The 20,749-nt window shown below is 35.5% G+C and overlaps 1 protein-coding gene across 4 annotated transcripts in view; it reads left to right on the top strand.

Moving 5' to 3' along the window:
- PHKB (phosphorylase kinase regulatory subunit beta) overlaps positions 1-20,749 on the top strand; it is a 250,960-nt gene that overhangs the window by 74,173 nt on the left and 156,038 nt on the right. For all 4 annotated transcript variants that reach the window (XM_043983714.1, XM_043983715.1, XM_043983712.1 and 1 more), the window contains 2 exons: positions 134-214; positions 14,772-14,887. In XM_043983714.1, coding sequence (XP_043839649.1) covers positions 134-214; positions 14,772-14,887 — 197 coding nt within the window. The remainder of the gene's footprint in view (positions 1-133; positions 215-14,771; positions 14,888-20,749) is intronic.

The following is a 20,749-nucleotide window of genomic DNA, read 5'->3' as shown; positions in this document are numbered from 1 at the left end:
TAGGATGAAGGGGAACTTTATTTGCCACCATTACCACAAACTGGCTTCAAATTTTAACTTTTCTCTTTCTTTCATAACACATCATCCTGCATGTCTCCTCTTGACCTTTTTTCGTGTTGTCGTTTTATTTCAGATAAATGCTGTGTCCTTGTACCTTCTTTACCTTGTGGAAATGATTTCCTCAGGACTGCAGATTATCTACAACACTGATGAGGTAATGTTGTCCAAATTTTTATAGGAATAAAACACATTTCTTAAATGTGTCTCATTTGGATTTTGTTCGTTTGACTTACTTTGTACAACATCAAACTGAGTTATTTCTTTTATTCACATGTTCATCCATTGTGAGGTATATAGCAAGAAAGTCTTTATATTTTTAGAACTTAACAGCAAAAATAAACAGAATACATAACAGGTTGTAAGATTTTATTGCTCCAAAGACTGCATTCAACGTGGTCTGAAATAAAAATGTGTAACTTTCTCAAAAATTTAATAAGGATAAAAGGGTAATAGCTCCACCAGATTTTTCCTTCTCTTCTTCCACATACTTCATTGCTTTTATTATTTGGGCTCTTAAAATTAAAAGAAAATTGTATTGGTATCATATCGTGTTCTCGTTTTTGCTGTTTGGACACCAGCAGAGTGTTTGATATTTTCCAAAAGACAAATCCTAAGTCCCTCCTTTTAGGTCTTTATACTATCAATGTTAAGGTAAATGTTCATTACACTACATATAGACTTAAATATTGACAAAGACATATGCCTCCTTTTCCCCTATAAAGTTCCACAATTAGTGCTCTGGGTTAAGTGGAATGAAGGCCCTATTAAAGCTGACCATCTATAAATACTTACTAATTGATTGCTTGAATTATTTTCTGATATTAGGCATACTTGAAAGTGAATAATTCATTTGACACTTGTCTTTGCATGGTGCAGTCCTGAAAAAAGGAAAGAAAGGAAAAGAAGAAAAGAGAAGTAGAAAGAAAATTCCTGTTCACTAATTTTTAAATGTCTGAAACTAGTTTACAATCTTTTAAATCTCCTTTCAGCTTCTATCATCAATACAATACTGATTCAATAGGACAGGAAGAACTCTTTAATGAGAGAAAAATAATTTAAAATGGATGTTTTCTTGCATTCTTGAAACAAGTGAATGTTTTGGTTGTATTCATTTCAGTGACATATATTAAGTATATACACAGGAATGTTTTAAGTTTTGGGGTTGGAGAATTGAAAAAGGACAAGGTCTCTGTCTTCAAGGAATTTGTATGTATGTATGTTTGTATATGTACATGTACATATCTATCAATCATCTGTCTATCTGTTTATCTATCTATCTGTCGGTCTATATTCAAATTACTATAGTGGAAGCCAGAGTATGATATTCAGTGATTCATTAACATTTTCCCAACAAAATGGTAAACAATGGATTCAGGGTCAGACAACTAGGATTCAAAACTCAGCTCCATCATTTATAGTTGTGACTTTGAACAAGTGATTTAATCTTTTTGGGTCTCAGTTTCAACACTAATAAAATGAAGGGAGTGGATTAGTTAGTTGATCATTTCAAACCCTGAAATTGTCTATACATACCTATGTCAGCTTGTGTTTAAGGCATCGTGGCATAGTAGAAAGAGCACTGAATTTATAATCCTGGTATTAATAACTTCATTCTATATGATTTTTTTCACTTTTCTTCTACAGTGCCAAGCACCCAATACATGACTGATAGTAGTAATGATCTTTCCTCTTGGAATATTAGATTATTAGAAGGTGGGGTTCAAATATTTTTCATACTTTGCAATCCCCTCTAAAACCAAATTATGTTCTGTGCCTTTATCAAATATATATCAATATGTGACTGACTGCAAAATCAGGTACACCTTGAGATTCTCAACCTTCTCCCTTACCCCACCCCCACCCCATCTCTCATCACCAGTGCCTATTCTCAAGGAGAAGCAAACCCATAGCATCTTAGAAAATTGTTTTTTGGGTTGCTGTGGCCAAAAAAATTTACCTTTTGGTAAACTTTTTAGTGATGAACTTTTTCACCCTCAGCCAGCCTGGTGGTCCTTATACAATCATCCATCAATTAACCTTCAGAACTGGGAGCTACTGGAAGTTTCCACATGGATTTTGTGTATGCCATTAAATGTTTTAAATAAATATGCCTCTTTTCAAAGGCTTCAGGATGTTGGTGATTTTATAATTGTGGACACTCCAACTGATACACGCCATAATTCCCTTCACACCTTAATAGTTCATTTTGTTGTTTTCTGTGACCTGAGAAATTCATTACCTTCTGGTGATGAACATTTTTAAACTTGACCAGGTGTGTGCTTGGGATCATTTTGCCTATATCTGAAGGCTTTTTTAGTTTGAATTGCCTGAGCTCAAGCTCTACTGATGTCACCTTCTGGAATTGGGGTCACTTCTACACCCAGGTTAGGAGATAGACTAGCAAGTTAGTGAATGTGTCTGATATATATTCATGATAAAAACTGGAAAGTGAAAAAAGACCAGGTTCAACCCACTTCTGCAATTTGTCTACTTATTTTGCTTCCTTTTCATTTGGAAATAAGCTCATATGTTGCATTAAACTTACACCTTGTATAATGAAAACATCCTGCTCTTTAATTGATTAATGGAGTTGTCATTTACATTGGAAAGTGGGAAAGGTAATGAACTGTTTCATTGTATTGAGAAGGCGAGGACAAGAACTCCCACAAATGAATTGTCTAAATGCGAGGGAAATTGAAGTATTCAGAAAAGGAGTTTTCTGCCATTCTTTCTCCCCACCCCCACTGACCTCCAAAAAGTTTGGGTTAGCTCTTTATAGTTTTAAGCTAGTATATAAGGCTATTTCTTTTTTCCTTCTGTGTATTGTGTTTGTTCTTTTTAGCATATAAAAGAGGTACTGTTGGCTATATGTAGCATACCCTCAATATTTACACACAGAAGCAGAAGAAACATTTCTAAAACATTTTTTAAAATGAAGCTTTCCAAGGTTAATTTTGCCCCCCTTCCCTCCACACCACCAAGGTGTTAACTTCAGGCATTAAAATAAAAAAGGGACTTTCCTTAGTTTTTGCTCATTCCATGTAAAGTTATAGCGATTTGACATTCAACTGAAGATAAAAGATGGTATATATGTGTGTCCAGAATAAAATCGTGTTTTTATTGTCTTTCTTGTCTGTGGCTTCATAATGAAAATATAATTTTTTTTGAGAATTCATGGAATAGTAGAAAAAACACTAACTCAGGCCAGTAGGTTGGAGTGATACACAAGCAACATGGCCAGCCACAATTATGCTCATGCAGCTACTGCTCAAACCTTTTTTTTTTAATAGTCCTCTTTTAAAACTGGGGGTGGGGGGAATGGGGGGGATACACTCTTACTATCTACCACTTAGTACCTGAAGCTCCATTAGTGTGCTTCCTATTTAAGCAAAATCAGTCACAATGACACCATTGACTCTTTTTTTGGGGGGGGGAGTGAGGCAATTGGGGTTAAGCGACTTGCCCAGGGTCACACAGCTAGTAAGTGTTAAGTGTCTGAGGCCAGATTTAAACTCAGGTCCTCCTGAATCCAGGGCCGGTGCTCTATCCACTACAACAAAAGCTAGAATACTGATGTTTACTCAGTAGAAGGCACAAGGAAGAATGGTCATAGTTAGAGAAAGCTAGCAGAGAAGAACATGAGTAGGGGAGTCTAAGTTTTTGATGTAATTCATGACGGTATGGTAGGCTTCATATCCATGGGTCTCTTTAGAGAGCAGTCTGCACCATTTATCACCTGCTAGGCAAAATCACTTCTTTACACAGCCACCCTTGTTAGTGTCCTGAGAAAGTATTATGGTCTTATAGTGTCAAACAATTCCTTTTATTCTGATGAACTGCCAGTACTTCAGATTTGCTCTGCAACTCTAAGGATTTTCTCTCAGGTTATAAATAGCAATAGGGTCGTGCAACGCTATTTGTGTTTTTTTGGGTTTGTTTTTGTTTTAGTATGTAGTTTTGTGGTATATAGCAAATCTTCTTAAACTGTGGGTCATGACCCCATGTGGGGTCGTGTAACTCAATATGGGAATCACAAAAAATTTGACAACAGTAAAAGGTTATGTATAACTATTTTATATACATATATCCCTGGGGTCACATAAAAATTTCTTTGACAAAAAGGGGTTGCAAGTGGAAAAGGTTTAAGAAGCCTTAGACTTGGAGTCAGGAAGACCCGAGTTCAGATCCTCACTCAAATGCTGTATGTAAAGGCTTTCCAGACTTTAAAATACTATCTAAATATGAGTTTTTATAATGGTGCCATTTCAGCAGTGCCTCATTTGTAAATTTTCTTGTGTCTTTTTCCTTAATTCACACTTAAATGAAGAAAACAAAGGAATTTCAAATTTCTGGCTTTTCCTAATCTTCCCCACAAATAACTTTCATAAATTTTACTTCTTTGCTTTATAGTTTGTTTCAGGAACTCAGCTAACTCTAATTGTGGTGTAAATCAAATTTATTGAGTTGTTTCAATGGTTTATATCATTCACCTTGCACCTGAAATTAACTTCTTGTCAGTTGCAGTGATTCTTCAGAATTCTCTCTATGTTAAAGGCAGAATAAACAAAAGAAAGTTTCTTGAAGCCTTGCAAAACTTGTTTCTAAAAATAACAATGAAGATGCCAATCTGATTGTACTGGTACAGCTGAGAGGTTATCCATCTTTCTGCTACAGTAGAGCTTGTTGGCATAATCCATTTTATCCAGTGCATGTAGTCAGAACAGTTTGAAATGCCATGTATCTAGATATAGCCTCAGATTCTAATCCCTTTTGAAGGGGTTGTTTAAAAGTAGTTGCCACATAACTCATTGCTACATGCTAGGAATCTAGAGCAGTCTACAACCCTGTCTCATCATTTGAAATATTCTTCATTGTACCTCAAAAACAAATATAAAAATAAATAAATTTTATAAGTATTTTATGCATAATATATAAGATGAAATGATTCAGTGGCATCAAGGTGGTTCAATGGATAGAGTACTGGATCTGTAGTCAAGAAGACCTAAGTTTGAATCCTGCCCCAGTGATTTACAATCTGTATGACCACAGGCAAATCACTTAATCTCTGTCTGTCTTAGTTTTTTCATCTCTAAAAGGAGAATAATAATTAGTGCCTACCTCCCAGACTTTTTGTGAGTATAAAATGGCATCATATTTGTAAAGCACTTTGTAAACCTTAAATATATATGCTATATTTGCTGCATAAATGCTAACATTATTATTTATCTTTCCCAAAAAAGAAAAATGTAAAATGAGAAAATTTCCTTTTTACCTTCCAATATTAATTGTTATCTCTGAAAATTATCAGCCTTGGCTTCTTTAGTAATTATTCCATAACCCTATAAATGAAACCATATTTTATTTATTTCAGTTATCCTAATTGAAGGCATTTGGGAGCTTATATACATAAATTAACCAACTTCTGTTAAATGTCTCTAAAGACATCTGTAGAATAATTGGTTGGTCAGACTGATTATAGCAAGAAAGAGGATGTAAGGATCATACAAATTTCCCCCACTTTTCTTGTCAGCACAAAAGGGAATAAATCCATAATGTCTAATAGCATGATTCATATTGAAGATTTTCAAGTATTAATCGATCTAATAACTGATAATTATGAACCAGAAAGGGAGGTAACATCTAGTATCTTCTGACCCATTTTGGCTTTGTTAGCCTTGAAAGAGTTAGAGTTAGTTCTTCTAAGTTGTTATATCTGCAGATTATATAAGGTACCATTTGGTTGATGCTGCTAATTTTGACTAGGGCAGTGTTGTCCAAATACTTAAATTTCTTATGGCCATTGTTATTTAAGTTTTCCTATTCAGTTACAGCTTTTAAGTAACAAAATAGAAAACTAGCTAAATAACCATAAGTTTTAAATATTGCCCTTCAACACACAATTGTTACACATTTCAAAGGAACATAAACATTTAGATGCAATATGCCATGTTAGAATATCACATATTTCTTTTTATTGTCTCTAATTTTTGTTTACACATTTTAAGTGTGATATAAAAAATTGAATAGTTTTTAAAAAATAGTAACAAAGGTACTCAAAAACACAATGCAGGGAGGGAAATAGTTTATAAGATTGCTGCCATTGCAAGGAAAGAGCTTAAATTAAAATGTAATTTAAATGATTTAAGCTAGATCAAAGGAAGACATTCATATGATAAACACTGAAATCAGATACTGAGAGACATCATAGAATGTTCGATGGTGTACCCTTTAAAGACTAGGATTAATGCACAATTATCCTTGAAAAATTTAGTTAGGTCCTGTTACTAATATAATATTTCAATTATTTTATGGAATTTGGTAGCTTATACACATAATTAACCCAAATGGCAACACACACACACACACACACACACATATAAAGCATGCAAATATAAAAACCTTAGAATTATGAACAGCCTTAAAAAAACAAACTTAAAACTAAAGGATCACTTGAATAGAGTATCCAATTTCTTGAGTTATTTTGATTCATTGGAGTCTATGATTTTGAGAGTATTGGTTCCATTGTGCTTTTGTGGAATCAGGTAAATCTCTACACATATCTTAACAATAGGAATTTGCTTCTGTTTCTATGATCCTTATTGAAAGATTTGGGAGGTATGTATGTATATGTGTGTGGATGTATGTATGCACATATATGTGCATATATCTATATATTTTTATGTATGCATTTTAGGGAGGGCAATGGGGCATCAGGCTGCAGAGTGTTAAAGTAATGTCTTTGAGTTGGGTAGATGCTTGTCATCAGACAATAAAAGCTGAACTGAGTTCAGTATACAATTTCTAGAAAACATTTCACAACCTAAAGTATTGTTAATTTCAGTCAGCATTCATTACAGTGATTCTCTTTTTCTGGTTAAAGGACTTTTATATCCAATCATATTCTTCAAAATCTGAATAGGATAGGTACCCACATTTCAGTGTTCTAAGTGGAGATTAACTTTCTCACATAATAAAACAAGCCATAATTAAGAATTTTTACATCTGAAAACATGTCTTTGATAATGATAAGGGTATGGTGATGAAAGGTATAACCATTCCTGTGTGGGTCTGAGGTGGGTCTGAGCTAGAATTAAAGAGGTTGAGGAACTGTGAAACTGCGCTAATCAAAGGTGGCAGTGATTGTTGGAGAAAAAGCCTTGTGGGGGGGCAGCTAGGTGGCACAGTGGATAAAGCACCAGCCTTGGATTCAGGAGGACCTGAGTTCAAATTCAGCTTCAGACACTTGACACTCACTAGCTGTGTGACCCTGAGCAAGTCACTTAACCCCCATTGCCTTACCAAAAAAAAAAAAAGAAAAAGACTCAGGTATTAGACTTCCTGGTTGAAAGGGAGCAAGAGTGATACAAAAGTCCATAGATGACAACTACAAGAATTTGGCTAGGATGGAACGAATTTTAAAGGAGAAAAGAGATGGTAGCTATGATTATATTAGGAGTGTTTGAAATGCGAGTGGAGGCTGAGTATGCCAACTCCTGTTCCCTGCCTGTTGTGTCAGGAGGTGAGAGAGAAGCAGTAGCCAGTCTTGGAGAGGAATATAAGTGATCAAGTAACTTCAAGAGAATGTTACATTTCAGCAAGCCAGAGGATGGAGGAAATGTGAGAGGAAGACATCTAGTGTGAAAGGGACTTGTTTAACTGTAAAGGAGGGTTCCAGAGTACTCAGTGAGAAGGGAAGGCTAGATTTGTGTTTGAGGGTAAGGGCAACATCTATTGCCCTGATCCTGAGATGATCTTGGGCATTACGTATGGCAGAGATCTCCAGGCCAGGTGGCATATCTAGAGATAACCTATCCCAGTGGAAAGGTGACTTCAGAAGAAAGGCATATGATGTCTGTAGGCACATAGGAGGAGAGCTATTTGTCAGGGTCTGGGGCACATCCCTAGTTGCTTTGTGACAGTTTCAGTTCTGAAGTATATGAAGCATTTAAAGCTTACACAAGAAACAGGATTCTAAGAGATTCAGCAAAACACAGTGGTTGCATCGTAACAGCAAAACTAAAATGTTTTCTGAAAACTTTCCAGATTGGTGAAGGTGATAGCCAAATAATGTAAATTCACCTCCTTTAAAAACAGCCAGAGGAAAAGAGACCATAATACCAGTAATTAAACACTATAATATCACTTCTTAAACACTGTTTTTGCATTTGATAACCCTAAGAATCTAATACATTAATCAGACATATGCTTGGGGAATAATTTCTCTATTTGTGGTGAAATCACCTTCAGCTGGATGCAAGTTGAACATTTTTCAGTAGATGTGCCTATTACAGGCATTTACTCTAGATTGAGATGTTACAGTGGCTATTTCATTGTGAAATACTGCTGCAAAGTTTCAGCGACAGCTTGGGTGTTAAAGTACTTTCAACTCTTCATTGCCTAATTTAACTCTATGTCCTTTGATATAGCAGTTATGTTAGCATTTTCTGCCTCTAAATCTTAAAAGTGTTGATGAATAGAATCAGTTAGGATACCAACCACATGTAAAGAATGCAACATTTACTTGAGAATTGCCTATTGTGTATATATATATATATATATACATATATACATACATATATATATATATATATAAATCCTAGTAGGACAGCAAAATGCCTTCTTTGTAAAATATAATTTATTGATAGTTGTCAAGACAAGACTACTAGGGAATTAAAATATGCTGGCTTTACTAGCTATAAAGCCTTTTGTCATGGCATTCTCAAATATGTAGCATAGGTAGCTTATGAATTCTAAAGATGTTTTCAGAATTATTGCCAAACTAACATGTATATATGGAAAGCAGAGTAGCAGGCTCTAAAAGTAATATGAATTTGGATAGGTAAATTGATAGCATATTTCCCTCTTCTCTAATTAAGCTATGCTTAAGCATAAACAGCTATTTATAGTTACTGATGTGACAGAAAAGATTGTTTACCAGTAGCCCAAGTCACTTATTTTTAAATCCTTAGCCTTTGCTCAGCAGTATCAAAGCAATCTGAACATGGTCTTATATTGGCTTCAGCTTCTCAAGTGTCATGTGAGCTCAATACTGATTGCAGATAAGATAGAAACACTAAATTTAGCATTTCAGTGTCTCTTCTACTAATAGCATACTCTTCAAATAGTTTTGGTTTGGGTTTTTTTGGGGGGGGGGCGGAGTTCTGATACTTCACAATCTCCTTGACTGGAAGTCTTAAAAGGACAAATTTAAATTTTACTGTGTTGGCCATGGTGTGAAAAATTGACCTGGCTTGCTGAAAAATTTGAAAAAGTCTTTGGTGAATATTTATAGTTTTGATATTTTTCTGTAGTCTACCAACATTTGAAAAACAGATTCTTTTGCAGCTATTTGGAATACGCTAGATTTGTCAAAGTTTATAAGATAATTCAGAACAATTTTAATGGATCTTCTACTTTTCTTTTCTTTTTTTTCCTGGAGACCACTTTTGGATAAAGTTTCTTAGAGTTGGACATATTTTCCCTTGTCAGCTGTGTGATGCAATGGTTGTATCACCAAAGGAGAAATTCCTTGAAGGCTTTCCAAGGAAAGTAAAATACAAGATAGCCTTGAAAATGTCTCTGATAAAAAAAATCCTCATCTTAGTCCAAGAAGAAGTTTAAAAGATATCACCAAGGCAGCATATGATTAGAAAAGGAGTTGGGACAGTCAGTCAAACAGATGATTCAGGGGCTTCATTGTTACACTAGAAATGCCAAAAAACAAACAAACAAAAGCTAGAGGACAAGCTCTGGCACATGGGATAGATCTTCCATGACAGATGAATAGAAAAACATGAAAAAGAATCACAGAAAGGAGAACGTGTGTATGGATTATGATCTGTATTGGTGGCAGGAGTTACATGGACATATCTTAGAGTTTAAACAAAATACTGGGATTTCATAGAATTAGAAAAGATTTTCACAGAACATGGGATAGATTTAGGGCAGCTAGGTGGCACAGTGAATAGAGCACTAGACCTGAAATCAGGAAGGCCTGAGTTCAAATCTGACCTGAGATACTAGCTGTGTGACCTTGGGCAAATCACTTTACTCTAGCTCAGTTTTCTTATTTGTAAAATGAGATGGAGCAGGAAATGACAAACCACTTCAGTACCTTTGTCAAGAAATCCCCAAATGGGGTCATGAAGAGTTGGACACAACTGAGGACTGAACAACGACAAAAGGATAGATTTAGAAGTAAAAGGGACCTTCTAGTTCAACTCCCTTGTTTTATAGATGTAGAAACTGAAACCTAGAGGGGATAAAATGACCTGCCATGAATGACCTAGCTAATAAGTATCTGAGGCACAATATGAGCCCAGGTCTTCCAGACTCTAGATTGATTGTCCTATTGCCTACACCATGCTACCTCCTTTTAACTGTTACCTATAATGGCATTTATATACACATCCTACAGATCAACAAATATAATCACTGAATAAATATGCACTCTGTGCAAGGTCCTAAAAATACAAAGATTAAAAAACAAAACAAAACCAGGGGGCAGCTAGGTGGTGCAATGGATAAAGCACCAGCCCTGGACTCGGGGGACCTGAATTCAAATCTAGCCTCAGACACTTGACACTTACTAGCTGTGTGACCCTGGGCAAGTAACTTAATCCCTGTTGCCCTGCAAAAACAAAAATAAAAACAACAACAACAACAAAATCCAACATTTTTTGTCTTAAGAATCTAGGGAAGAAATGTCAGTTACATAGGCAATTATAATACAAGATAGAGTGTTAGCAGAGGAAATATTCAAGTAAAATGTTCTTAGAAATATGAGGAGGGTATACTTTCATCTGTGGGTATTCAGGAGATCTTTATGGAGGAAACAGCACCTGAACTGAGCCCTGAAGGGAGAGAATTTAATAGTTTAAAAAACCCAGATATTGGAGATTTTCCAAGTATGTCTGTCTGATTGACTGGATTGTGGAGTGTGTAATGGGAAGTAGAACGTCAGAATATGGGAAAGCTAAGATGGTCCCTAGTTGTAGAGTTTTAAAAGCCAAAAAAATAACTTTATATTTGCTCCTGGAGGTAAGAGGGAGCCCCTGGAGCTCACTGCTAGGGGGTTAGAGTGGGGATGACATGATTTTCTGGCAAAGATTGGATCATGCCATATCTGTTTTAATTGCAAATGGGATTTTTGTTGAGGTACTGGTTGAAGTCCCTTTAAACTCTTTAAGATTCTATGAGTCTCTTATATAGTATGATCTTGCAGCAATTTACAGGATACTTTAAATATAAGAGATGAGGCAGATAAGTTTATCCTCATGGAAGGCAAGAGAGCACATCTTTGTCCTCTTCCCCCAGGAAGTGTGTGATTGTTTTTTCCAAGTGCTACAGAAACTTCAACAAGGCTAAGGACTGAGAAAAGATATTGAATGGGGTAAAGAGATTATTAGTAGCTTTTGAGAGAATAGTTTCTCTGCAGTAGTTGAGGAAATAGGTCATTAAGAAAGATATCAGTGGATAGGAACTTAAGGAAGGAGGTATAGATGGAAGCTAGAAAGATTGTGCTTCAAAATCTATCTAATTTTCACCATTATTTCCACTCTTTTCATCCTGATTTTTCATAAAATTACATAATTCCAGAATTAGAAGGGACACCAGAGAGCCAGGGAGAAAATCCTTGACTGTAAATGGCCTTACTCCAAAGAACAAAGTATGGGTGGATAATAAGGTGAGTCAGATCTTAATACAAGAAGGCAAACTAGACTTCATAGTATCATTGAGACTTGAAGTGATGAAATCCATGCTAGAACATGTCTCTTATTTGTGAACAGTACAGATTAAAAGGGGATGTCAAGCATTATACATTAATAAGAAATATTTCATGAGGAAATCTAGGAACCAGAAAGTCATGGAGGAAAACCATAGGGAAAACAGGTGGTAAAGGTCCATGGAGCCAGAAACACAAGGTATAGTGTCATTTGAGTATGCTATATGCTACCTGGAAAGAAAGAAAACACTAGAAAAGAATTTAAGGAAACCGATTGCTGTTATAGAGGTATGATGTAGGAGATATAGAGGACTTCAGTTATCTGGAGATCTGCTTCTCAAAGCAAAGCAGTTAATCTTTACTTTCCTCAATGAATCCTTTCACCCTTTATAAATTGTGGTACCAAATAAGGAGAAATTCTGTTCTGGATCTGATTCTCATCACAGAGGAAGAACCATTTGCTAGAGTGGAAATAATGATTTCCTTAGGAGGATGTAATTATTTCACCTTAGAATTTCAGGTAAAGAAGGACAAGAATAGCTTAGAATAATCTGAAGTATGTCTTGGCTTTGAGAAGAAAAGATATCAAAGAGTAGAAAGACTAAGCTCAATCTTATCCATAAATATACTATAGAGTAAGTCATTGGTCTAGGAGGGATTAGAAAATTTCCAAGAATGAAATTCTCTCTCTTTTTTTTTTTTTTAGTGAGGCAATTGGGGTTAAGTGACTTGCCCAGGGTCACACAGCTAGTAAGTGTTAAGTGTCTGAGGCCGGATTTGAACTCACTACTCCTAACTCCAGGGCTGGTGCTCTATGCACTGCGCCACCTAGCTGCCCCTCAAGAATGAAATTCTAAAGACAGAGAAAAAATTCTGATTATGGAGAAAATGGAAAATAACCCAAAGGGAATAAAGTAGATAAAAGAGGACTTAATTAAACAAGGTAAATTTTTTTAAAAACCCAGTTATACAGCAACATATACAGAAGGAAATATAAGGAAAAATTATAAGAAGATGAGTAAACCACCTTAGTATAGTACTATAAGAATAATATGAGGTGTGCTGAAGCTCTGAATGACCTTAGAGTCACATGGAAAGTTAAGGACAATAAAAAGTGTGTGTGCATTTAAGCTAGCCTAGGGTAGAGAGGAAAATCAAAGGGAAAAGACTACCCCTCAGATACATAGAAAAATTAATATGTAAGATAATTTACAGAGATAGAAAGTGCTTAGCTGTCCTAATGTTCAAGTCACCAAATCCAGTTAAATTACAGGGTAGTAATGAAAAATTCAGTACATGTGATGGATGAGCAACTGTTAGTAACTTTTGAAAGGTCATGGAGAATAAGAGAGATAAAACAAGATTGAAAAAAAAGATGAATATCTTGATTCTCTAGAAAAAGGAAAAGCTTGAGGCCTGCAAATCTTAGGCCCACATACTTGCCTTTGGTTCTTGAAAAAAATTTCTAGAATGGATTACTAGTGGATGGTTAGTGAATATTTAACAAAAAAAGCAATGATCACAATGCACCAACATGCTTCTTTAAGAGTAAATTTTAGAGGCAGCTAGGTGGCGCAGTGGATAGAGCACTGGCCCTGGAGTCAGGAGGACCTGAGTTCAAATTCGGCCTCAGACACTTAACACTTACTAGCTGTGTGACCCTGGGCAAGTCACTTAACCCCAATTGCCTAACTAAGTTTAAAAAAAAAAGAGTAAATTGTAGGGGGCAGCTAGATGGAGCAATAGATAAAGCACTGGACTTGGATTCAGGAGTACCTGAGTTCAAATCCAGCCTCAGACACTTGACACTTACCAGCTCTGTGATCCCGGGCAAGTCACTTAAGCCTCATTGCCCCACAAAAAAAAAAAAAAAAGAGTAAATTGTATAAACCTAACTCTTTGGCAGGATTACTAGATTAGGGGAATCTCATCAGTATCTCTCCATGCTGTCTCGATGTTCTTAGTGCTATCTATATGTACATAGCTATATTTCCATATCTATATGTAGTTTACTTCTAGTTTAGCAAAGTATTAAACAAAGTCTTACAAGCTATTATACAAATGATGGAGAGATGCAGGATGAATGTTTGTATAATTAGGATCTGGAGCAGATTGAATGGCTAGCACCCAAAAGTCAAGTCAAGAAGCATTTATTAAGCACTTACTTTGTGCCAACCTCTGTTCTAGTCATTAATTGTTCATACCAATGTAGAAGATGCCCATAACTTCTCAAGTATAAGATGGGAATAATTACCACTGCATGTGAAAAAAAAATTGGTTGTTTTCATGGACTAGAAACTTAAGTGGTGGTCAAAAAAGCTAACATAGTCTCAGATTTCTTCTTTTTTCTTCTGGACCTGTGATTTTGTTAGTGTAAAGAATTCCAGAAAATCCCTCAAATAATGTTAAACTACAATTTAGAGTCTTGGAAAGCTGCCTGGGGCTTTGAACAGTTAAATGACTACCTTAGGGTCGTGCAACCAGTATGTTTTGGAGGTAGAATTTAAACATAGGTCTGTATTAAGAGGTGTATGAACAGTACTGGGGAGGTAATATTTCCATTTATCTGGCCTAGTCAGGTCATGCTTGGAATGTCACTTTCTACTCTGGGCATCTCATTTTATGAAAACAAGATTGATAAGCAATATAACCAGCAGGAAGGTGAAGCTCTTGAGATTTAAGGGTCTTTCACTTTGATATAGCTTTCGTTGTTAGAAAAAAAAATTCTTATAGCAAGTGAGAATTTGCTTCTTTGCAACTTTTTGCTTGTTCCTTGTTTTGAATACTAAGGTTCGTCCATGCTTTTAGGAAACTGATTCCTGCTTTGGTATTGTGAACTAACATGTTTGTCAGCAAGAATTCCAAAATTTAGAACAATCACAGTAATACGAGTATGAATCTGAGACTTATATTTAAAAAAATGCAACTTGGAGCACATTGCAAGCTTGCCCACTGATCCTTACATTTTCTTTTCTTTTTCTCTTAGGTAGCCTTCATTCAAAACCTGGTATTTTGTGTAGAAAGAGTCTACCGTGTACCTGATTTTGGTATCTGGGAAAGAGGAAGCAAATACAATAATGGTAGCACAGAGCTACATTCGAGGTAATTTCCAGAGTTCTAAATGCTGTTTGATTTAAATGTACAGAATTTGAATATGAATAGGAAATCAAAAGAGTATATCAGAATAGTAGTTTCTATGGTAATTTTCCAGCTCATTTTTTATACATAATGAAGATGAAATTCACTTAAAATTAAAGCAAGTGTACCAGATTGACTGCTTTGGTAGCTGAATTCACTGTCTTCAAACAGATTCAGCAAGGAAACTGGAATTTTCCCCATCTTAGCTTATAGAATTCAATCCCTACAGTTGATCCAGCATTTGAACTTCCTGTTAAATTCTCTCAATTATTCTTCATCGCCCTTTGAAATAACATCCTTTGAAAGTCTAGGTATGTCATTTCCCAGAAACAAAATATAAAGCACTTTATATTACTTCTCACATTTTAAATTAAATTTTAATGTGAACTCATAATTTAATACTAAATATTATTTGGGGGATGTTGAATAGTGTAGTAGAAAAAAGTCAGGAAGCATTGAGTCAGAAGACCTGGTTACCCTACAGCTAACTATATTGGACAAATGGTTTCACGTGCTTACCCTCAGTTTTCTCATCTGTTTAAAAAAAAGAAAGGGATGTTTGAGTCATATGACCAAAAGATGGAGGACTGGAACTTTTTTAAGGCCCCAGTAACTCTCAGAAAACCCCTAAAGTATAGTTACACATAATTATATTCTGACAGGATGCGCAAACCAACCCACTGGCTTGGATTTTGGTACCTACACAGTGGTTCTCTTCATGCTACCATGACTTTGATGGAACTCCATCCTCACTTCTCACCCTACAGCCTGTTATAACAAGTAGCAGGCATTGATTCTGCCCAGCCACATGGGGAAGGATTAGGTGACCCCATAGGTTAGGAAACCCCAGTGCTGCAAGGAATCTGCCCAGAACACCTCCCTTCCTTTGCCCTTACCATGCATAAAGCAGCAGAAACTTATTCCTCCTAGGAAAAAAAAGAAAGGATGGGAGTCAGGGATGGAACTGGACAAGGGGTTAGCATACATGGATGTACCTGATTTCAGGAAAAGGCAAATGAAATCCACATGTAACCACTACTTTAAGAAGAGAACAAAGCCAGTAAACTCCTAGTTTGAGAGGAGATTGAGTATAAAGACAGGAGTTAGAAAGGGAGCAATGGGAATGTAAGGAAAAAGGGCTAAAACCACAAACTATTTCAAGAAGAAAATTCAATGAAAAACCTGGAGCACAAGCAGATAAACCAATAGAGAGCATACTAAAATTAGAAGTCTTTTGTGGCATATGTGGTGAAGAAAGCCTAGAGTCAGGATTGCAGCCTGGAGAGGAATGAAGACACAACTAACCTAGATGTCCTCTTTAAAATAGAGGTTCTTGGAGGAACCAGGCAATCAGATGAAGAAGCCATAGGACAGAGGGTACTTACAGTGTGAGAGGCCTAAGAGACTTCTAGAAGAAGAGAATGAAATTTAATATTCCACATAAGGGAATGGAATAATAAATTCTGAAAAGTAAAGAATCTCAAGATGAAACCCAAACTGATATACCCATCAAACCTGAACTTAATAATCAATGAAAAAGGATGGATCTTTAATAAAAGAGAGGCATTTGGGGCATTCATTCCACCACTATACCCCTGAAAAGATGAGCAGAATATTTCACTTATAACCAAATGGAAGAAAGGTGAAGAAATATAACTATAGGAAAAAAAAAGAATAAATCGTGAAATAAACCTCATCTCTGGAGTTTTTTTTTTTTTTAAGAAAGAAAAAGACAGACCGTAGGTTTTTTTTTTTTAATTGAGAAATGTTATTTTAAAAATCCTCAGGTGGGGGAAAGATGAAAGTAGAATTTAAAGAAGTAGAGGGGTGTGGGGCAGCTAGGTGGCACAGTGGATAAAGCACTGACCTTGCATTCAGGAGGACCTGAGTTCAAATCCAGCCTCACACACTTGACACTTACTAGCTGTGTGACCCAGGGCAAGTCACTTAACCCGCTATGCCCTGCAAAAGAAAGGAAGGAAGGAAGGAAGGAAGGAAGGAAGGAAGGAAGGAAGGAAGGAAGGAAGGAAGGAAGGAAGGAAGGAAGGAAGGAAGGAAGGAAGGAAGGAAGGAAGGAAGGAAGGAAGAAAGAAAGAAAGGAAGGAAGGAAGGAAGGAAGGAAGGAAGGAAGGAAGGAAGGAAGGAAGGAAGGAAGGAAGGAAGGAAGGAAGGAAGGAAGGAAGTAACAGGCCTGAAACATCACAAACTAAACCTTACAACCTCTCTACAGAAGAATCAATGTATTTTGTTGGGCCCAATTGCAGAATGGAAGGGGGGATGCATATATGAGGAGATGGGAGGTGGATCATAGAGAGGAATGTGTTATATATACTAAGCAAGTCCATGGATGAACAACAAAGGGAAGATACAAATCCTCTAGACTCAGCAAGAAGATGGGATAAAGGAGAATGAGAGAAGTGACAAAAGGGAAAGGAAGGAATGGTGGGGCTGGGGGGGCAGTTTCAACATTATGTGGGGAGGGCCTTCCACTGATGAGTGCTTCCATGGAACAAGAAGTTTATATTTGTAATAAGAAATGGTGATCTTACAGAGGGTTTTATCTGGGGAGATTTGGTGCACAAGAAGACCACTTTCTCTGAAAAATTGTTGTTCCTCCATGGACAACATCTTGCCTCAGGAGAAGTGATATTAGAGTTCCTGGGGCAAACAGCACTGACAAGCATGGAAGAATATGGACCTAAAGAGGAAATTGTATGGTATTGATCATTAGGAGGGCATATAGTAAAAATGTACCACATAGTTTTGGACACAAGGTCGTATCTGTCATCGGGTACGCTTCTATCAATAATCTTTTTTTTTCCAAGTACTGAAAAATTGAAGCACAACATAGAAAAGGATATATGACAAGATCTTCTAAAGCAAGGGGGCCAGGTGTGACAGAGGTGGATAAGAGGTACTCTGGACAAAACTTTGGACTTGAATCAAGAAAACCTGAGTTCAAATGGTTCTAGACTAAGATGCTATCTGTATAATCCTGGGAAACTCACTTTTCCTCTTTGTGCCTCACTTTTTTCATCAATAAAATGAAGATAATAATAGCACCTACCTCCCATTGTTATTATGAAAATAAAATGAGCTAATATTTGTAAACCTTAAAGTGGTAGCAATTATTATAAATTATATAAATTAAATTATAAATGGTGGCAATTATTATAGTCAATAAAAGATTGGCTAGAAGAGTGAACCCTGACTTGGTAGTTTAAAAGTTTTAATTTTGTGAAGAACACAAAGAGAGTCAAAATGGAATAAATAAGGACATAAACTATGAATGAAAAAAAAATTCAGAAAAGACAGAAAGTGAAGAGAATTAATGAAAGAAAAAAAGCAACAAAATCTTTTTTAAACAGTAGCAAAAAAGTTCATGTCATCAGAAACAAATCTAATCAAAAAATTTGTTAGGGAGAAAAGCAGAGAGCACTTTAAAGTAACCACTTAATTGAGAGGACAAAAAGAAGAATTGTATAGTAAAATAAAATAAAGAAAAAGAAATCCACAAATTTAATGAATAAAACTCAATACTAGGAAAAGAGTTACAAATAGGACAGGGAAAGTGAAGAGGGAAAAAGAGCCTGTGGGCATAGGATTACATTAAATTAAATTAAACAAAAGTAATTGTAGAGACAAAGCACTGACTTAAAAGAGGGAGAATAAAAAAATACTAACAAAAAGACAATACTATTGGCACAAATGAAGGAAATAATTTTAAATGTGACTAGATTAAGTAAACCAATAAAATGAAAGGATGACATATTGACTAAGAAAACCCACCATCTTTTGCTTACAATGACATCTAAAAAGTGAAGACATATGTAGAATACATGAGACTTGAACAAAATTTATAATGCTCATGAATCAAAAAAATTCAGAAACTGCAACCATACCGTCAGAATAAAAATTAAAATTCACTATATAAACAGAAAAACAAGGAAATGACATATTTTTTGTTTTTTGTTTTTGTTTTGGGAGCAGGGCAATGAGGGTTAAGTGATGTGTCCAGGGTCACACAACTAGTGTCAAGTGTCTGAGGCCGGATTTGAACTCAGGTCCTCCTGAATCCAAGGCCAGTACTTTATCCACTGTAGCACCTAGCTTCCCCCAGAAATGACATATTTAAAAGAACCTTATACTCTGAAGAAGTATCAATATTAAATTTATATTTTCCAAATAGTATAGCATATAAATTCATAACAGAAAAGAATAACCACATTGCATAATGACATCATACGTAATGACCTAATAATTGTAGGCAATCTTGATATTCCTTTCTCAGAATTGGACACAACTATTCAAGATAAATGAATGAAAAATAGTGATTTGATCAAATTGTTATGGATCTTGAAAGACTTATGGTTGGTCAGCTAGGTGGCCCAGTGAATAAAGCACCAGCCCTGGATTCAGAAGGACCTGAGTTCAAATCCAGCCTCAGACACTTGACACTTGCTGTGTGACCCTGGGCAAGTCACTTAACCCTCATTGCCCTGCCAAAAAACCTCAAAACAAAACAAAACAAACACACACACACACACACAAAAAAAAAACCCCAAAATAAAATAAAATAAAAGACTTCTGGCACATTCTGAATACATAAAGAATATATGTATTTCTCGGTACTATATGATATTGTTACAAAAATTATCTATGTGTTGGAGGTATAGATTGTAGATAAATGTGAAAAGGCAGAAATAATATGCACATATTTTATGATCTACAAACAATCAGAAATAATCGAACTTAATCCAGTGGTCAATAAATCCATAAAACATATGTTACTTAAGATAGAGCTTTTTTTCTTAGGACTACTAGGGAATCTGGAAACAAACTGGCAGAAATTAAACTTAGACCAACATCTTATACAATCGTACACAGTAAATTGAATAGATATGAGACCTGAATATTAAAGATCATACTATTAAAAAAATACAAGAGAAGCCAGCTACTTTTGATAGCTGCAGGAAGATAAATTCTTAACCAAAAATGGAATAGAGGCAATTACAAAAGATAAAATAGATGAAGTCGATTATATGAAATTGAAAATCTTTTGCATAAAGAAAATTACTGCATCTCAGATATGAAAGGAAACAATCAAGTAAGAGAAAAATATCTTTTTTTTTTTAATTCAAATTTCTCAGATGAGGTTTTGGTATTCAAGCCAAAGACCACTAGCAAGAGCAAAAGCCATATCTCAAAGAAGAGGTAACTAAACAGTTCTCAAAAGAATAGCAAATTATGAACAACCATAATATGAAAGAATGCTCTCAAACTACTACACATAAGAGAAATGCACATTAAAACATCTCTGAGAGTTCACCTCATACCTTCAAAATGAGCAAAAATGAGAATAACATTTGAAGGTCTATGGAAGGTCAAGCACACTAATGCATTACTGTGGATCTGTGAATTAGTATAACCATTCTGGAAAGCAGTTGGGAATTATGTAAAGAAAGTGACTGAAATGTCTGAACCCTTTGACCCAGAAATTTTAGGCATATTCCTCAAAGAGAGGTCATTGACCAGAAGAAATGTTCCACATTCACCAACATTTTTATAATAGCACTTTTTGTTGTAGCAAAGAACTAGAAACAGAATGGATGCCCATTCATTGGGAAATGGTTAAATAAATCATGGTATATGAATGTAATGAAATGATGATGATGATGGTAACCAGAATTTATACAGTTTTTAAAATATTTACAAAGTACTGTGTATATGTTATCTCACTGCATTCTCATAGCAACTATTGGAGATAAGTGCTTTTATTATTCCATTTTAAAGATGAGAAAAGTGAATCTGAAAGAGGTTAGTTGA

Source organism: Dromiciops gliroides, chromosome 2 (genome assembly GCF_019393635.1).
Source record: "Dromiciops gliroides isolate mDroGli1 chromosome 2, mDroGli1.pri, whole genome shotgun sequence".
In the NCBI taxonomy this organism is placed as follows: domain Eukaryota; kingdom Metazoa; phylum Chordata; class Mammalia; order Microbiotheria; family Microbiotheriidae; genus Dromiciops; species Dromiciops gliroides.
The sequence above is the reverse complement of the archived record's forward strand: the minus strand, read 5'-3'. Positions and strand labels throughout refer to the sequence as shown.